Below are 15,544 nucleotides of genomic sequence, written 5' to 3'. Positions count from 1 at the left end.
TCATCATATACCTGAATATATTAAGAACTGCTGCACATCATTCAGTTTGAATTGCTCTGCTTTACTGTGTATTTAAAGTAATGTGTACCTTTACCGTATGTGTGTCCGTGTGGTAATCAGTGAAGTTGGCGTGAACTGAGGCTGCGCTCTGTGAATAAACTGAAATGAACAGCATGAGGTGTGGCAAACTGATAAAGGCTTTGGGCTTCAGACCTTAATCCCACTACTGACACCACTGTGTGACCCTGAGCAAGTCACTTCACTGGCCTGGGCTCCAGCTGGGAACAAAAAGCAATGGAGCCAACTGTCTCTCCCAAATCCTATTATGGGATATCATCTACTGCTGAACTGTGCTGTGTACTTGTAATATTTAGATTGTATTGAGGATGACTTCTGTTCTCTTCTGTGTATTGTGTTTGACACCCACTGCACGCCCAGCCTACCTGAACTGCCTTTCCTAAAGTTTCTTCCATTTTTATCCCCACAATGTTTTTTTTGGAAGTTTTTCATTGTCTTCTTAGAGAGTCAATGCTGGGGGGCTGTCAAGAGGCAGGGCCTCTAAAAGCTCATTGCGGCCCTCCTGGTGTGATTTTCGGCTACACATAAAATACATTGTATCGTATTGTATCTCAAATAGGGTGGCACGGTGGCGCAGTGGTAGCGCTGTTGCTTCGCAGTTAGGAGACTTGGGTTCGCTTCCCAAGTCCTCCCTGTGTGGAGATTTCATGTTCTCCCCGAGTCTGTGTGGGTTTCCTCCCACAGTCCAAAGACATGCAGGTTAGGTGCATTGGCGATCCTAAATTGTCCCTGGTGTGTGTGCTTGGTGTGGGCTGGCGCCCTCCCTGAGATTTGTTCCTGCCTTGTGCCCTGTGTTGGCTGGGATTGGCTCCAGCAGACCCCCATGACCCGGTGTTGTTAGGATATAGCGGTTTGGATGACGACTGACTGACTTGACTTATTAGTAATACAAAACTATATACATAGGGGTGCAAATTTATCCTCCTGTCTCTCAGCCCGGCTCTGCTCAATACATTCAAATGGATTTCAGCGAGGCCTTCTCTTCAAAGACAGACAAGTATGAGCTGAATTAGATGAGGACATTTTGTTAATCAATTACGATATTTTACGACCAAACTTTTCTCAGCCTACTTATTTTCTGGCCATTAGACACCAAAGATGCAGACACCGAGTTTATCTGTGAAGGCCTAAACATTTGAAGTCTTTTACGTCGCCCGCTCCATGTCAGACGATGCCAACATTTCTGTGGTTTGCTTCAATTACTGACCGTTGCAGTACAGCAGACATGCCACGGGGTATAAAGGTGGTCTGAAGACACCATTAACGGATGACTGGTGTATTTTTGAAATACTGACGCCTGATTGGTCCTAAGCTCTAAAACCACTAAGCATAACCTCCTGTAATGAAAGCAGGCATCTGGGCAAATGACTGCCTGCCAGGCCTTCACCAGACTACCTACCACACATCCCCTTTAATTCAGGGTAATTGTTTCATTTTAGTCTTCAGTTTTGGATAAACGAACAGAATCACGTGAAGTCGGCTTTGGAGAGCAGGGACCGGGGCTTCTGGGTAGAGGCCTGCTGTGAAATAATCACTCAACGATATTTCTGAGAAGTGGTGCTGAATAAAAGATTGGAAGGGCAGCTAACAAGAATCCGACCGGCCACTTGAGGTGCTTTGAAACAATTTAAGGAGTTTGGCAGGCATCCTGAAACTCCAAAGTGAGCTTTGATGGCAACCACAAAATCACGCTGGCACACGACACTGACGGGAACAATTTGAAAGGGTTTATTCTGGGAATTTCGTCAAACCTTTTTTATAATAAATTTCAAATGGCCAATAATAATTAAAAAAAAAAAAAAAAAGAAAAAGTCTTTCAAGTACTTACAGAAATGTGCAGGAAATCCATGAAGGTTGGCGATTTCTCTTGGAGTGAAGTAACGCAACCTCAGCTTCAAGAGGCGGCGGACCTTCTCTTCATCTGACAAAGAATCCAGCGACTTGAATACGGCGGCCATCTGTGGGGAAATCAAAGTCGCTGATGAATACGTCAAGGGGGCGCAAAGAGCAGTCAAGTTTAGAAACATAAAAATGACACGTTGGAAAGGTTTAAAGGTCCAGAGATTCAAAAAGTCAGCGCAGAATCCACAAACCTGCAACCGAGTTACACGTGCAGACGAGAACTCTGAGCCCTTCGCTTTCTGTCTTGTACATTTCATTTGAAACGGACCAATTTGTCACTTTCTGCTTTACTTTACTTCTGAAACTAAATAAGGAGAAATCGGAAATCTTAGTGATTGGCAAAAATGGATATAAGGAGGGTATTAGAAATAAACTCGACTCCATTAGGCTTAAACGTCAAGATGGAGGTAAAGACCTGAATTTGAAATCACATATTAATTAGATTACTAGGACAGCATAACTTAACAAATATAACAAAAGTTAGATGCCTTATAACATTGCAAGATGCTGAGAAATGAGTTGACGCTTTTGTTTTTCAGTCGGCTAGATTACTGTAACGTACTCCTCTCAAGACCACCCAAAAAAAGACGTCAATCGATTACAACGAGTGCAGAATGGAGCTGCTAGAATCTTAACTAAGAGCACATCAGCCCAGTCTGAGCGTCACTACACTGGTTACTGGTGTCATTTAGAATTGACTTTAAAATCCTGCTAATGGTTTACAAAGCCTTCAATAATCTGCGCCATTTTATATCTCAGAATGACTCTCACCTTACACTCCAAATCAGGGGTGGGCAATTATTTTTCCAAAGGGGCCACATGAGAAATTGGAATGGTTTTAGAGGGCCAGAATATTTATAATATACCTAATATATATGTTACCGCTAAAGTGCACAAATCAGTTATTCTACAGATTATCTAGGTAATGTGCAGATTAACTAGCGTGATCCGTTAAAGTGACGAAAATTGTTTCATTTCTCAAATTACTTAGATAATCTGCACATTACCTACTAGGCACTCGTTAAAGTGAAAATAAGATCTTTGCTGGGAACAACAGCAACGTTTCTGTATTCTTAAATTAACATAATGTTATTTATTTATTTTTCAATATCTAAAGAATCAAGTTCTTACAATCAAACAAATTAGTTGATAGAATCAATCATCAATCAATTAAAAAACTATAATACAAAGAATCAAACAGTTTAAAATATTATTACAATTAAGGAAATGAATTTACAAAACATATGATAAAATTATGCTTACTTATTAGTGTAATCTAAAGATTGGTGACACTTTGAATTACATAGCAATTGGTTTTTGTGACAAGCACACCTATTTGTGGTACATTTAGATTTGCACTCACATTTTCTGAAACCCTGCCCAGTACCCTGCTGTTTGACGTAAAGATATTTCTACAGCAGGGACATCTTCTTTCGTTAAAAATCTCTCTTTGCAAACACTGAGTTTAGATTTTGCATACAATTGTTTTAAAATACCCATTTTAGTACCAAGTTTATAAAAGCCATCCTCTGTTTTACTAAGAACCACAGCTAAAATCGAGCAGACATCAGTTTTTGCTCGGTCTACTTCGGGTACTTTAATTCTCACAGTGAAAACCTTCATCGACATTTGGGTGCTTTGCATTAGAAACTGCTAACATTTTCTTTGCTTGCAATAAAAACAACCAGCGACTACAAGAGGCTGGCGAAACCAAACTAAAAGTGGAGGGAGAGGGGGAAGGAAATGAGAGAAACAAACTTTTGAACTTTAACGATATGGAAGCCGTTAATGTGCACATTTTATTTACAGGAGAAGCTGGAGCAGAAGTTGCAGAGTAACAGCATGAAGGAAGTGTGAGATGGAATGAAGATCATCACTGGCTGCAGCTCGAAGCGGGGTGCCACCATCGAGAGAGACGTGCAGAGAGCAAACCAGATGAACATCTTCTTTAACAGGTTTGACCACCCTAACCCACTCTCACTCTCACCTTGGAGTACTGCACCCTCCACCCATCCTTCTGCTGATAACAGCATAGGAGAGACATCCCCACCCATAATTACAACAGCGCAGGTGAGCAGAGAGCTGAGGAGACTTTATGCCAGCAAAGCAGCGGGTCCAGATGGAGTATCGCCACGACTGCTGAAGGTCTGTGCATCGGAGCTGGGAGGTCCTCTACAGCGCATCTTCAACCTGAGCCTGGAACAGGGGAGAGTCCCGAGGCTTTGGAAAACATCTTGTATCACCCCCAGTCCCAAAGGTATCACGTCCTAGTGAGCTGAATGACTTCCGGCCTGTCGCTCTGACGTCACATGTGATGAAGACCATGGAGCGGCTGCTGCTTCACACCTGAGGCCACAGGTCCGTCACGCCCTCGACCCTCTGCAGTTGGCATACCAGGAGAAGGTGGGAGCGGATGATGCCATCATCTATATGCTACACCGATCCCTCTCTCACTTGGACAGAGGTAGTGGTGCTGTAAGAATTATGTTTCTGGACTTCTCTAGCGCATTCACAACAATCCAACCTCTGCTCCTTAGGGACAAGCTGACAGAGATGGGAGTAGATTCATACCTGGTGGCATGGTTTGTGGACTATCTTACAGACAGACCTCAGTATGTGCGTCTTGGGAACTGCAGGTCTGACATTGTGGTCAGCAGCACAGGAGCGTCGCAGGGACTGTACTTTCTCCGGTCCATCAGCCATCGGACTTCCAATACAACTCTGGAGTCCTGCCACGTGCAAAAGTTGCTGACGACACTGCTATCGTGGGCTGCATCAGGAGTGGGCAGGAGGAGGAGTATAGGGACCTAATCAAGGACTTTGTTAAATGGTGCGACTCAAACCACCTACACCTGAACACCAGCAAAACCAAGGAGCTGGTGGAGGATTTTAGGAGGACCAGGCCCCTCATGGACCCCGTGATCATCAGAGGTGACTGTGTGCAGAGGGTGCAGACCTATAAATATCTGGGAGTGCAGCTGGATGATAAACTGGACTGGACTGCCATTACTGATGCTCTGTGTAAGAAAGGACAGAGCCGACTATACTTCATTAGAAGGCTGGCATCCTTCAACATCTGCAATAAGATGCTGCAGATGTTCTATCAGACGGTTGTGGCGAGCGCCCTCTTCTACGCGGTGGTGTGCTGGGGAGGCAGCATAAAGAAGAGGGACGCCTCACGCCTGGACAAACTGGTGAGGAAGGCAGGCTCTATTGTAGGCATGGAGCTGGACAGTTTGACATCTGTGGCAGAGCGACGGGCGCTGAGCAGACTCCTGTCAATCATGGAGAATCCACTGCATCCACTAAACAGGATCATCTCCAGACAGAGGAGCAGCTTCAGTGATAGACTGCTGTCACCGTCCTGCTCCACTGACAGATTGAGGAGATCGTTCCTCCATCACACTATGAGACTCTTCAATTCCACCAGGGGGGGTAAACGTTAACATTATATAAAGTTATTGTCTGTCTGTATACCTGCATTGTTATCACTCTTTAATATGATATTGTTATTATCAGTATGCTGCTTCTGCTGGAGTATGGGAATTAATAAAGTATCTATCTATCTATCTATCTATCTATCTATCTATCTATCTATCTATCTATCTATCTATCTATCTATCTATCTATCTCTCTCTCTCCTAGGTAAAATGAAGAAAACTCTTGATTCCGCACGTTAACGGAGCAAATCAGTTAAACTGCAGATTAGCTAGGTAATGTGCACATTAATGGCTTTTGAGCTTTAGCGGTAACATATACTTAATACCTATAATATTATTAATTAATTTCCAATATACAGTACTGTGCAAAAGTTTTAGGCAGGTGTGAAAAAATGCTGTAAACAAAGAATGCTTTCAGAAATATAAATAATGATTGTTTATTGTTATCAATTTACAAAATGCAAAGTGAGCGAACAAAAGTAAAATCTAAATCAAATCAATATTGGTGTTCCTACCTTTTGCCTTCAAACCAGCATCAGTTCTTATAGGTCCACTTGCACAAAGTCAAGGATTTTGTAGGATTCTAGTCAGGTGTCTGATCAACCAATTCTACCAAACAGGTGCTAATGATCATCAATGTCACACGTAGGTTGAAACACAGTCATTAACTGAAACAGAAACAGCTGTGTAGGAGGCTTAGAACTGGGTGAAGAACAGCCAAACTCTGCTACCAAGGTGAGGTTGTGTAAGACAGTTTCATGTCATGGTAAGATTGAGCACAGCAACAAGACACAAGGTAGTTCTACTGCATCAGCAAGGTCTCTCCCAGACAAAGATTTCAAAGCAGACTGGGGTTTCAAGATGTGCTGTTCAAGCTCTTTTGAAGAAGCACAAAGAAATGGGCAACGTTGAGTATCGTAGACGCAGTGGTCGGCCAAGGAAACTTAGTGCAGCAGATGAAAGACGCATCAAACTTATTACCCTTTGAAATCGGAAGATGTCCAGCAGTGCCATCAGCTCAGAACTGGCAGAAACCAGTGGGACCCAGGTACACCCATCTACTGTCTGGAGAAGTCTGGCCAGAAGTGGTCTTCGTGGAAGAGTTTCAGCCAAAAAGCCATACCTCCGACGTGGAAACAAGGCCAAGTGACTCAAGTATGCATGATAACATAGGAACTGGGGTGCAGAAAAATGGCAGCAGGTGCTCTGGACTGATGAGTCAAAATGAGTCATTATAGCGGTACTATAATGAGTGTCTGCAGGCAACAGTGAAGCATGGTGGAGGTTCCTTGAACGTTTCTGCAAATGGAGCTGGAGATTTGGTCTGGATTAATGGTGTTCTCAATGCTGAGAAATACAGGCAGATACTTATCCATCATGCAGTACCATCAGGGAGACGTATGGTTGGCCCCAAATGTATTCTGCAGCAGGACAACGACCCCAAACATACAGCCAAAGTCATTAAGAACTATCTTCAGTGTAAAGAAGAACAAGAAGTCCTGGAAGTAATGGTATGGCCCCCACAGAGCTCTGATCTCAACATCATCGAGTGTGTCTGGGATTACATGAAGAGACAGAAGGATGTGAGGAAGCCTACATCCACAGAAGATCTGTGCTTAGCTCCCCAAGATGTTTGGAACAACCTACCAGCCGAGTTCCTTCAAAAACTGTGTGCAAGTGTACCTAGAAGAATTGATGCTGTTTTGAAGGCAGAGGGTGGTCACACCAAATATTGATTTGATTTTGATTTCTCTTTTGTTCATTCACTGCATAAAATAAATGATTAACACTTCCATTTTTGAAAGCATTCTTTGTTTACAGCATTTTTTCACACCTGCCTAAAACTTTTGCACAGTACTGTAAAACACACATTAAGAAATGATACCAAATATTAAAAATGCCAAAAATAACAAAGGATAGTTCTGGAAAGAGTATATTAATTATTAAAAACTTTTTATAATGGTGACACTTCAAAGGTGTCACAATGGGGTTAACTGTCACTCTTTTTTTCCCTTTTTGACAAGCGTCTGCTGACCAAGTCAAGTCAAGTTCAAGTTGGGGGGCCTGCACTGGTACAGCACGTTGCCACAGCCACCACACGACAAAACAACTCAGGATCCCAGGCTGGCAACCCTTCTCCAGGCAGACACGTGGTCCAGTCCCACCCTCCGGAAATGACCTTCTACCTGCTGCAGCCAGGCGTTACGTGGACGACCCTTTGGCCGTTACAAACATAAAAAGTTTCAGTATTTTCTAGCGTAACTTAAAAGTATGAACTGAGAAGCCGTAATGAGATAAAGGAGCACATCTCCAATTTTGTGCCAAGCTGACTTCTGGAGGGGGATCAGTGCAGTGGCCATTATGAAAGCACAAAAGATGACAGCTGACAACGTCCAACAAACCTTCACAGTGCAGGCCATTAACGTAACTATGGCAACGTCCCCACCTTCTCCTCTCGCAGATGCGGATGGGGCACAAAGACGCGTCACAAACGGTCCTGCACTGCAAACACGACGGGCACCTGACCTACGGCTACAATGGAGGCAATACAAACACTCGCTGGTTGGCGGCTCTTCTTCTTTCTTAACAACCACAGGACTTGAGGACCCCGGTCACCATGGTTCCCAAATGCAGTGGCATTCTTATATTAGGGACCACTGGGCCACAGCCTGAGCTGACGCTGTGCAAAATGTAAAACAAGTTTCTCGTAGTAATATTATTTATTACTAGTCAAAGTACCCAGCGTTGTCTGGGCAGCCAGGGCCATGAAAAAGTATTTCGGGCAAATCAGTTAGGAGGGATGAGATGGGGGAGAGAAGTCAGGTGGAGGAATTTGGGAATTGTCTGCAACTTAACATCAGCAAAACCAAAGAACCGCTTAGTGGCTTTCACCGCAACAGAGAGCCTCCATGTCCGGTCACCATTCAGGGAGTGGATGAGGAGGTGGTCCACTTCTACAAGTACTTGGGGGTCCACATCAATGACAGGTTGGACTGGTCTCATAATACGGAGGAACTGGAGAAGAAACAGCAGAGCTGAGACTTTTTATCTTAGGAGTCTGTGATCCTTTAATGTGGGAAGTGACATCCTTCACATCTTCAACAACTCTGTGACAACCAGTGTGGTGTGCTGGGCTGGTGACGTCACTTCAAGAGTGGCAAACCGAACTAACAAGCTGATTAAATAGGACAGGCACAGTTATGGGACACACTCTGGACCCCTTGGAGGGAGAGAATGAAAAGGAGAGAGTGAAGACAAAACTGAGTGCCATAATGAACAATGCTGCACAACCTCTCCCTGTGACATAACAACACTGAGGACTTTCAGCCAAAATATGATCACAAATCTGTGATCATTTTGAGGAATTTTCCTGGGAGGGAAAAAGAAAGAAAGAAAAAAAGAAAGAAAGAAAGAAAAAAGAAAGAAAAAAAAAAAAAAGAAATGGACAGAAAGAAAGAAAGAAAGAAAGAAAGAAAGAAAGAAAAGAAAGAAAAAAGAAAGAAAGAGAAGAAAGAAGAAAGAAAGAAAGAAAGAAAGAAAGAGAAGAAAGAAAGAAAGAAAGAAAGAAGAAGAAAGAAAGAAAGAAAGAAAGAAAGGGCTGTGTCTGTCTAACAAGTCCTGACTTTTTCTGTGTGTTTTGCCACTCTAGGGTAACTCATCAATATTCATGAGAGGGGTGGAGTCTTCACCCAACACACAATGGCATGCAAATGAGAAGCTGTAAAGTCAGTTTTAGAACAAACTGAAGCATTAGTTGAATCAATTGGTAATGATGACAGTGTGAGCTGGTCACAGACATTGACACAATTAGTGACACTGACGCACAGGGCGCTGTCTGACCAAACCGCCAAGCTATCCCTGGTGAAGAAGCTGTGTGGGAAAATCTCAAAATGACTGCCATCAAGCGGAAAGACAATGAAGCCATTAGCTCTCTAAGGACCACTCAGGATGCAGCAGCTGTCAATGTTCACGTCAGGGGGACAATGTGGACATCACTAAGCTTTACACTGTGGTAGCCCACAATAACACAATGGGTGTGCCGATTGTGCAGATCAGACACTGACAGTCGTGTGCCAGAATCAAACAAATATTCCACGAGACAGGCGTCTACTGTGGTGATTGTGATGCCAGGCTGTGTGCTGGCGACTGTTCCAACACACGTCACATGAAGGGTGTGAATCAAATCTACAGCAGCCCAGCAGTGGACCCCAGACGGACCCTTCCTACTGAACTAATGTTAATATTTTGGTATTTTATACGATTCTGTTACACATAATAATATTTTTTATTGTTGGAAAAAATAATTCATTGTATTTGACTTGTTTTTCTGAGGTAAACATTACAGCCAAAGGAGAACTGAAAACATTTAAAAGATAATAAAAGTAGAAAAGGTGGTCAAAAAAGCCTAAAGTCAAATGTATTCAGTCCATAGTAACAAAGCCAGTGTCCATTAATCAAAAACCAACACCCTAAGCAAATCCAAACCCAAATCTAAAAGGGTGCTGAATAATAAAACCTGCAGGCCTTTCAGTACTTAAAGTATGAAGAGCTAATGGCTGCCCCCCTTACCACCACCAGCTGCAGCGCCCCCTTAAGGCTCAGCAAAGTAAGAACAGGGAACACTTACAGTGGAATTGACAGAATAACCGTACATTTAAATAATACAATAACCAAAAAACACATTAAATAAAAATAACAAAAAGACAGGAACTGATAAAACGACCAAAAACAATCAAAAGAGAAAGAGAGACCTGGGACAGGACCCTGACTGAACCATAAAATAAATGACAGAAAGGTAGCCCATTTGAAGCGTCCAGGAACACTGACCTCCACATCCGGTGAAGACTGCAGGACAGACCCGGTGCCCTCCACATAGTGTCCGTAACTAGGAAAAAAAGCAAAATATGGATACAAATCAATAATTCAGCACAGTCTTTCTGTAGCACACCTCACCGAGTCGAGGTCAGTGGGCTCAGGGGGCTGATATAAGTTTACAGGTAAAGTATAAATACCAAATACATGATGAGCAAACACATTAAAAATATTAATGCGTTCGGACGACTGCTTCAAGAACATGTGACTCGAGTCGGACCACAAGCCCATCAGCAGCACTCTGTGCCACCTACCAATCCCAGAATTCCTCTAGATGAGTGGTCCAGCCCTGGCGCCGTCCTCCCGTTACAAGTCCAGTCTGTCATTTTACATCAAGCCTGGTTTAATATGCTGGTCTTTTCTTTTTCTTCATGTCGTATTTAGACACATTTTATTAATGTTCTTGTCTGGTTTGGGGTTTTTGTAATTGGGAATTCCATTGTTGACCTTAGTTTCTACTTTTGTTTTCAGTTTAAGGGGGTTCCTGTTCGTTGCCCTCTTGTTGGTTTGATGCCATGCTGGCCACAAGTCGTCATGTCCCTGTTGACACTATTAGTGATGTGAGCAGTAATTCCATTAAAATATGACAGTACAGAGCAGGTCCAGTATCCCTCGGTGGACATTCTACACAACCACCTTTGCCAAGTTTACTCCAGCGTTAGGACTTCTGCTTCTGGCTCCTCTGATTTTGACTTTGTTCTCTGGTTTGGTTTGTTTGGTTCTGATAGTCATTGTGGCTTTGACCTTAGCGCATGCCTGGCCACGTCTTTCAGCTCCTCTAAATGTAATCTAAGTGCTGGCCGATGTGTGTGCCAGTGCATGTTCCTCAGAGCCATTATCCCCTAACCTGACCAGGTCTTTGAGCTCCTCTTTCATCTCCTGGTCTCACTTTGCTCAAAATATCCGTGGCACGTTTTCATGTTTGTGACACTTTTCTCTTCTTCTGAAGTTTAAAGAGTCACATTCTGAAAAAACAGCGTAGCAGCCGTGGCGTCATGTCACGAGTCTGTCGAGTGCCATGAAATATCCAACAAACACGTCGCACTTCAGCTCTCTGGCAAACAAGAACGTACAAGTGACGCAGTGTGCTTCAGCAGCTACCTTTTTATTGAAACACGGTGCTTCATCCTTCACAAAGGTACGCACTGTTTCCGACGGTGGTGGCTCTTACAGCAACGTCTTTAAAATGGCCTCCGTTTCTGGCTAAAGGATAAAATGTGATCAGATATTTACACAAAACTAAATAAAGCAAATTAAACAAATGACTTGTCTCCTTCAAGTGGAGACCAAAGAGGCGGGGCCACCTGATGAATCGGCTGGGGGTGTGTGGCCCCAGCTGTATAAAAGGAGGAGCCTCAGTCGGGCTGTGTCTTGATTCTGATTGCTGGTTTTGCGCTTCTGGTTTTGACTTTTGGATCTTTGGACTTTAGCCCCCTGCTCTTGGTAAACGTTCCCTCCGTGTTTTGTGATATATGATTTGTTTGCGGCATTGTGGAGAACTCCATCTCCCATGGAACCCGGCTGGAAACTGAGGCACCACCGTCAGCCAGGGAGACTGCCACCAAGCGTTCCAGGGGAGGTACTGGGGAGCCCATCGCTGCTCCCCCGGAATGCACACCACTATATACAGTATTATATATATATATAATATATATATATATATATATATATATATATATATATATGTACACACACACACACACATGGGCGGCACAGTGACACAGTGGGTAGCGCTGCTGCCTCGCAGTTAGGAGACTCGGGTTCGCTTAACGGGTCCTCCCTGCATGGAGTTTGCATGTTCTCCCCGTGTCTGCGTGGGTTTCCTCCGGGCGCACCGGTTTCCTCCCACAGTCCAAAGACATGCAGGTTAGGTGCATTGGTGATTCTAAATTGCCCCTGGTGTGTGCTTGGTGTGTGTGTGTGTGTGCCCTGCGATGGGCTGGCACCCTGCCCGGGGTTTGTTTCCTGCCTTGCACCCTGTGTTGACTGGGATTGGCTCCACATGACCCTGTAGTTAGGATATAGTGGGTTGGATAATGAATGGATGGATGATTTGTTTGCTGCAGCTCCTTCTTCTCTGCTTTGCCTTTTGTGATCCTTTACTTTGAGTTCTTTAAATTAATTAATTATTTATATAAACTTTGCTCTGTTAATGTGACTCTAAGATTTGCTGGATTTCTTAATAATATTGTAAATCATTTTTGAACTTTAAAAGTCAGTCCTCCATTTTAAATGTGGGGTCTAGCTGCCTGGGGTGAGGCCTCAGTGGATTCAGGGGCTGCACTGGTTTTTAGTCGTTTTCTGAGGGTGGCTCAACTATTGTGAGATTTCATAACAGTGCTGCTATAAGGAGACTGCAGTGGTACATGACATCATTGTCACAATGGTACAAATGTCAGTATTGTGGAATTTCTGGTTACCCAAGATTGCGGATTTTCATGCAGGATTCTTAACTCGGAAATCCAACTTTTGTCAACATTTCTGGCTTAGCATTCTAGCTTTGGTATTCGGCTTAATTGACTCTCTGAATGAGATGTTTGGCTTGCTTCATTGGCCCAAATCAAACCCAAACTGCCCCCCTGAGTTCTCTGGGCAGTGCGGTAGCCCGACACTTTTAACATCTCCTTTCCTTCATTTTTTACACTGGGAACCACAGACGTCAATGCCCCGTTCAGGGACTGTTCCTGCCTCGCTGCGATGGGCTGCCATCTGCTCTGGATAAGTGGATTTAGAAAGTGGATGAATGGATGGAAGGATGAAAGAAGTGACCTGTGCATTTGCAGAAAGCATTCATCTTGTTGTGACTTTGAAGCAGCAACACAAAAATGAAGACCACATAGCTTATGGGACTTCAAGGGGCAGAGAATTGAGGGCTTAAGGGAATGAAACATAAGACACCAACAGAATGGGCCATCCCAGTGAACACCATCAGTTTACATCACCAAGATGGCACAGAATGGGCCGTCCACTGAAAGCAAACAAGGAGCCGTGTGACAAAAACCACCAGGGCTGAAAGGAAAGCAAATCAGCAAAGGCCCCGATGGCGGGAGATAGAAAGGAGCCATCTGGAGGAGGCTCAGCAGCGCGTGAGTGATGAAGATAAGATGTGGGAGGAAGTCTTGTGGTCTGAGGAAATAAAAATAGCGCAGACTGCAATGTACGGCAAAAAATGTTACAGCCACCCTGGCAGCACACGAGCCCACCCCGACAGTGACGCATGCAGGAGACGGCTGGGATCCTCCCAGAAAGGTGAGAATGGGGAAGAATGGACACAGCAAAAGACGGAGAGATGTTCCAAAGAAAGTCTGCTTGGGGCCGATAAAAGCTAGAGCAAGAATGGTTAGTTTCCAGAAGGACTCAGCTGTGAAATAAAAGTGTGGTCAGCGGGCACAAAGGCCTGTGCCCGAGAGTACGGACCGTAAAAAAAAGGGCCCTCAAATAATTAAAGAGGGACAATCGGGAGAAAGAAGTGAGCCAAAGGGCAAAGCCAGGGTCAAAACGGAAGACAAAGTGAGAGCAAATGGTAAAGCACCTGGAGCATGGAGAAGGCTCTACACAAATAAAATGTATTATTATTGTATTATTATCATATGTATTACGTATTAAAGCAGATATCCTAGTCAAGGGGCGGAGCTTAGGTTCAATATCCCAGCAATCAAAGTTCAAAGACAGACGCTGGCCAAGTTTGGTCCAATCTCGGGTCTGATCTTTACACCAATGCACTGATGATGTCACAAGTGGCGGGGCTGCAGTGCTTCATGGGAAATCCCCACAGAAATGGACACCGAAACACACTAAACAGCAAACATTTCCCAAAAAAAAATTGGCTTCTGAAAAAGACGGTAAAAAACAATGACGCCATGATGTCCTGAAAGGTGTGACAGGTAAACTTTGTGAGCAAAGCCAGGAGACGTGCATGGAAAAATAAAATAGGGATATGCTGGGAAATCACAAAATTCAAAAGCAAAGCCAAGACGTGAGATACAAATGGAGGTGAAAAGAACAAGCAAGAGGTCAGAACTAAACGAAACACGCAAAACAAGTTTTTCTATAAGAGTTTTGGTAGCTGCAGATTGGAGAAGAAAATGAATCTCTAGCTGTCCTTCTCTCCTGTCACATTGATTATAATCAGGTCACATCCTCCGAGGACACACAGGGAAGAAGGGCCTCATGATGGGAATGTTAAACAGCAGCCAATACGGGCCTAAAATGGTGTCCATGGAGAAACAAAATACAGCAGCTAAACCATAAAGAGTTCTGAGCAAAACAAATAACATTAAGTGAACCCTCACAAACGTCAAGGTAATACCAAAATCAGGTGACACAAGCGTGACCTCCTAAGTGTTAGTTCTGAGTGTCACTCTGGCAACCGTATAGACACGTCACACGTGAGACCCGAGGTTTACTTGGGCTGTAAAAGTACCAATAGTGCTAATGCTGAGCGTTACCTGGGCAACGGTGTAGGCGTGTCTTGCATAGACATCAGGCTCGAGCGTTACCTGGGCAACGGTGTAGGCGTGTCTTGCATAGACATTAGGCTGGAGCGTTACCTGGGCAACGGTGTAGGCGTGTCTTGCATAGACATTAGGCTGGAGCGTTACCTGGGCAACGGTGTAGGAGTGTCTTGCATAGGCATCAGGCTGGAGCGTTACCTGGGCAACGGTGTAGGCGTGTCTTGCATAGGCATCAGGCTGGAGCGTTACCTGGGCAACGGTGTAGGCGTGTCTTGCATAGACATTAGGCTCGAATGTTACCTGGGCAACGATGTAGGTGTGTCTTGCATGGGCATCAGGCTGGAGCGTTACCTGGGCAACTGTGTAGGCGTGTCTTGCGTAGGCATCAGGCTGGAGCGTTACCTGGGCAACAGTGTGGGCGTGTCTTGCATAGACATTAGGCTCAAGTGTTACCTGGGCAACGGTGTAGGTGTGTCTTGCATGGGCATCAGGCCTGAGTGTTACCCCGGCAGCAGTGTAGATGCATCATCTCCCAGCCTCATAAGTGAATGCGTCTTCAGGCAGAGAAGTTGAAATGGACAGTGAAACGTAAAGTGCATCACTTGCACATATTATTGTTATTATTATTTGTATCATTATTATACTTTCTACACTTCTGACTTTGTACTTTTAGTATTTTGCATGTTTTATAGTAGAAAGATCAGATTTAATAAAAATGTCATTTTTCAAGCAAAAGAGTGAATCACTTTTTATGTGTTTTCTTGAGAACACAAGTAACGCTAAGCAGGCTGATATTCC

General features: G+C 44.0%; 1 protein-coding gene across 1 annotated transcript in view; it reads right to left on the bottom strand.

Annotated features, from left to right (window-relative positions):
• Positions 1-15,544, bottom strand: part of trdmt1 (tRNA aspartic acid methyltransferase 1) — a 127,354-nt gene that overhangs the window by 11,691 nt on the left and 100,119 nt on the right. The window contains exons 9-10 of the mRNA XM_028803363.2: positions 10,248-10,305; positions 1,907-2,036 (exon numbers count right to left, since the gene is read on the bottom strand). Coding sequence (XP_028659196.2) covers positions 1,907-2,036; positions 10,248-10,305 — 188 coding nt within the window. The remainder of the gene's footprint in view (positions 1-1,906; positions 2,037-10,247; positions 10,306-15,544) is intronic.

The sequence above is a fragment of the Erpetoichthys calabaricus genome, chromosome 6, assembly GCF_900747795.2.
Source record: "Erpetoichthys calabaricus chromosome 6, fErpCal1.3, whole genome shotgun sequence".
In the NCBI taxonomy this organism is placed as follows: Eukaryota; Metazoa; Chordata; class Cladistia; order Polypteriformes; family Polypteridae; genus Erpetoichthys; species Erpetoichthys calabaricus.
This window is presented reverse-complemented; position numbering and strand designations above follow the sequence as displayed.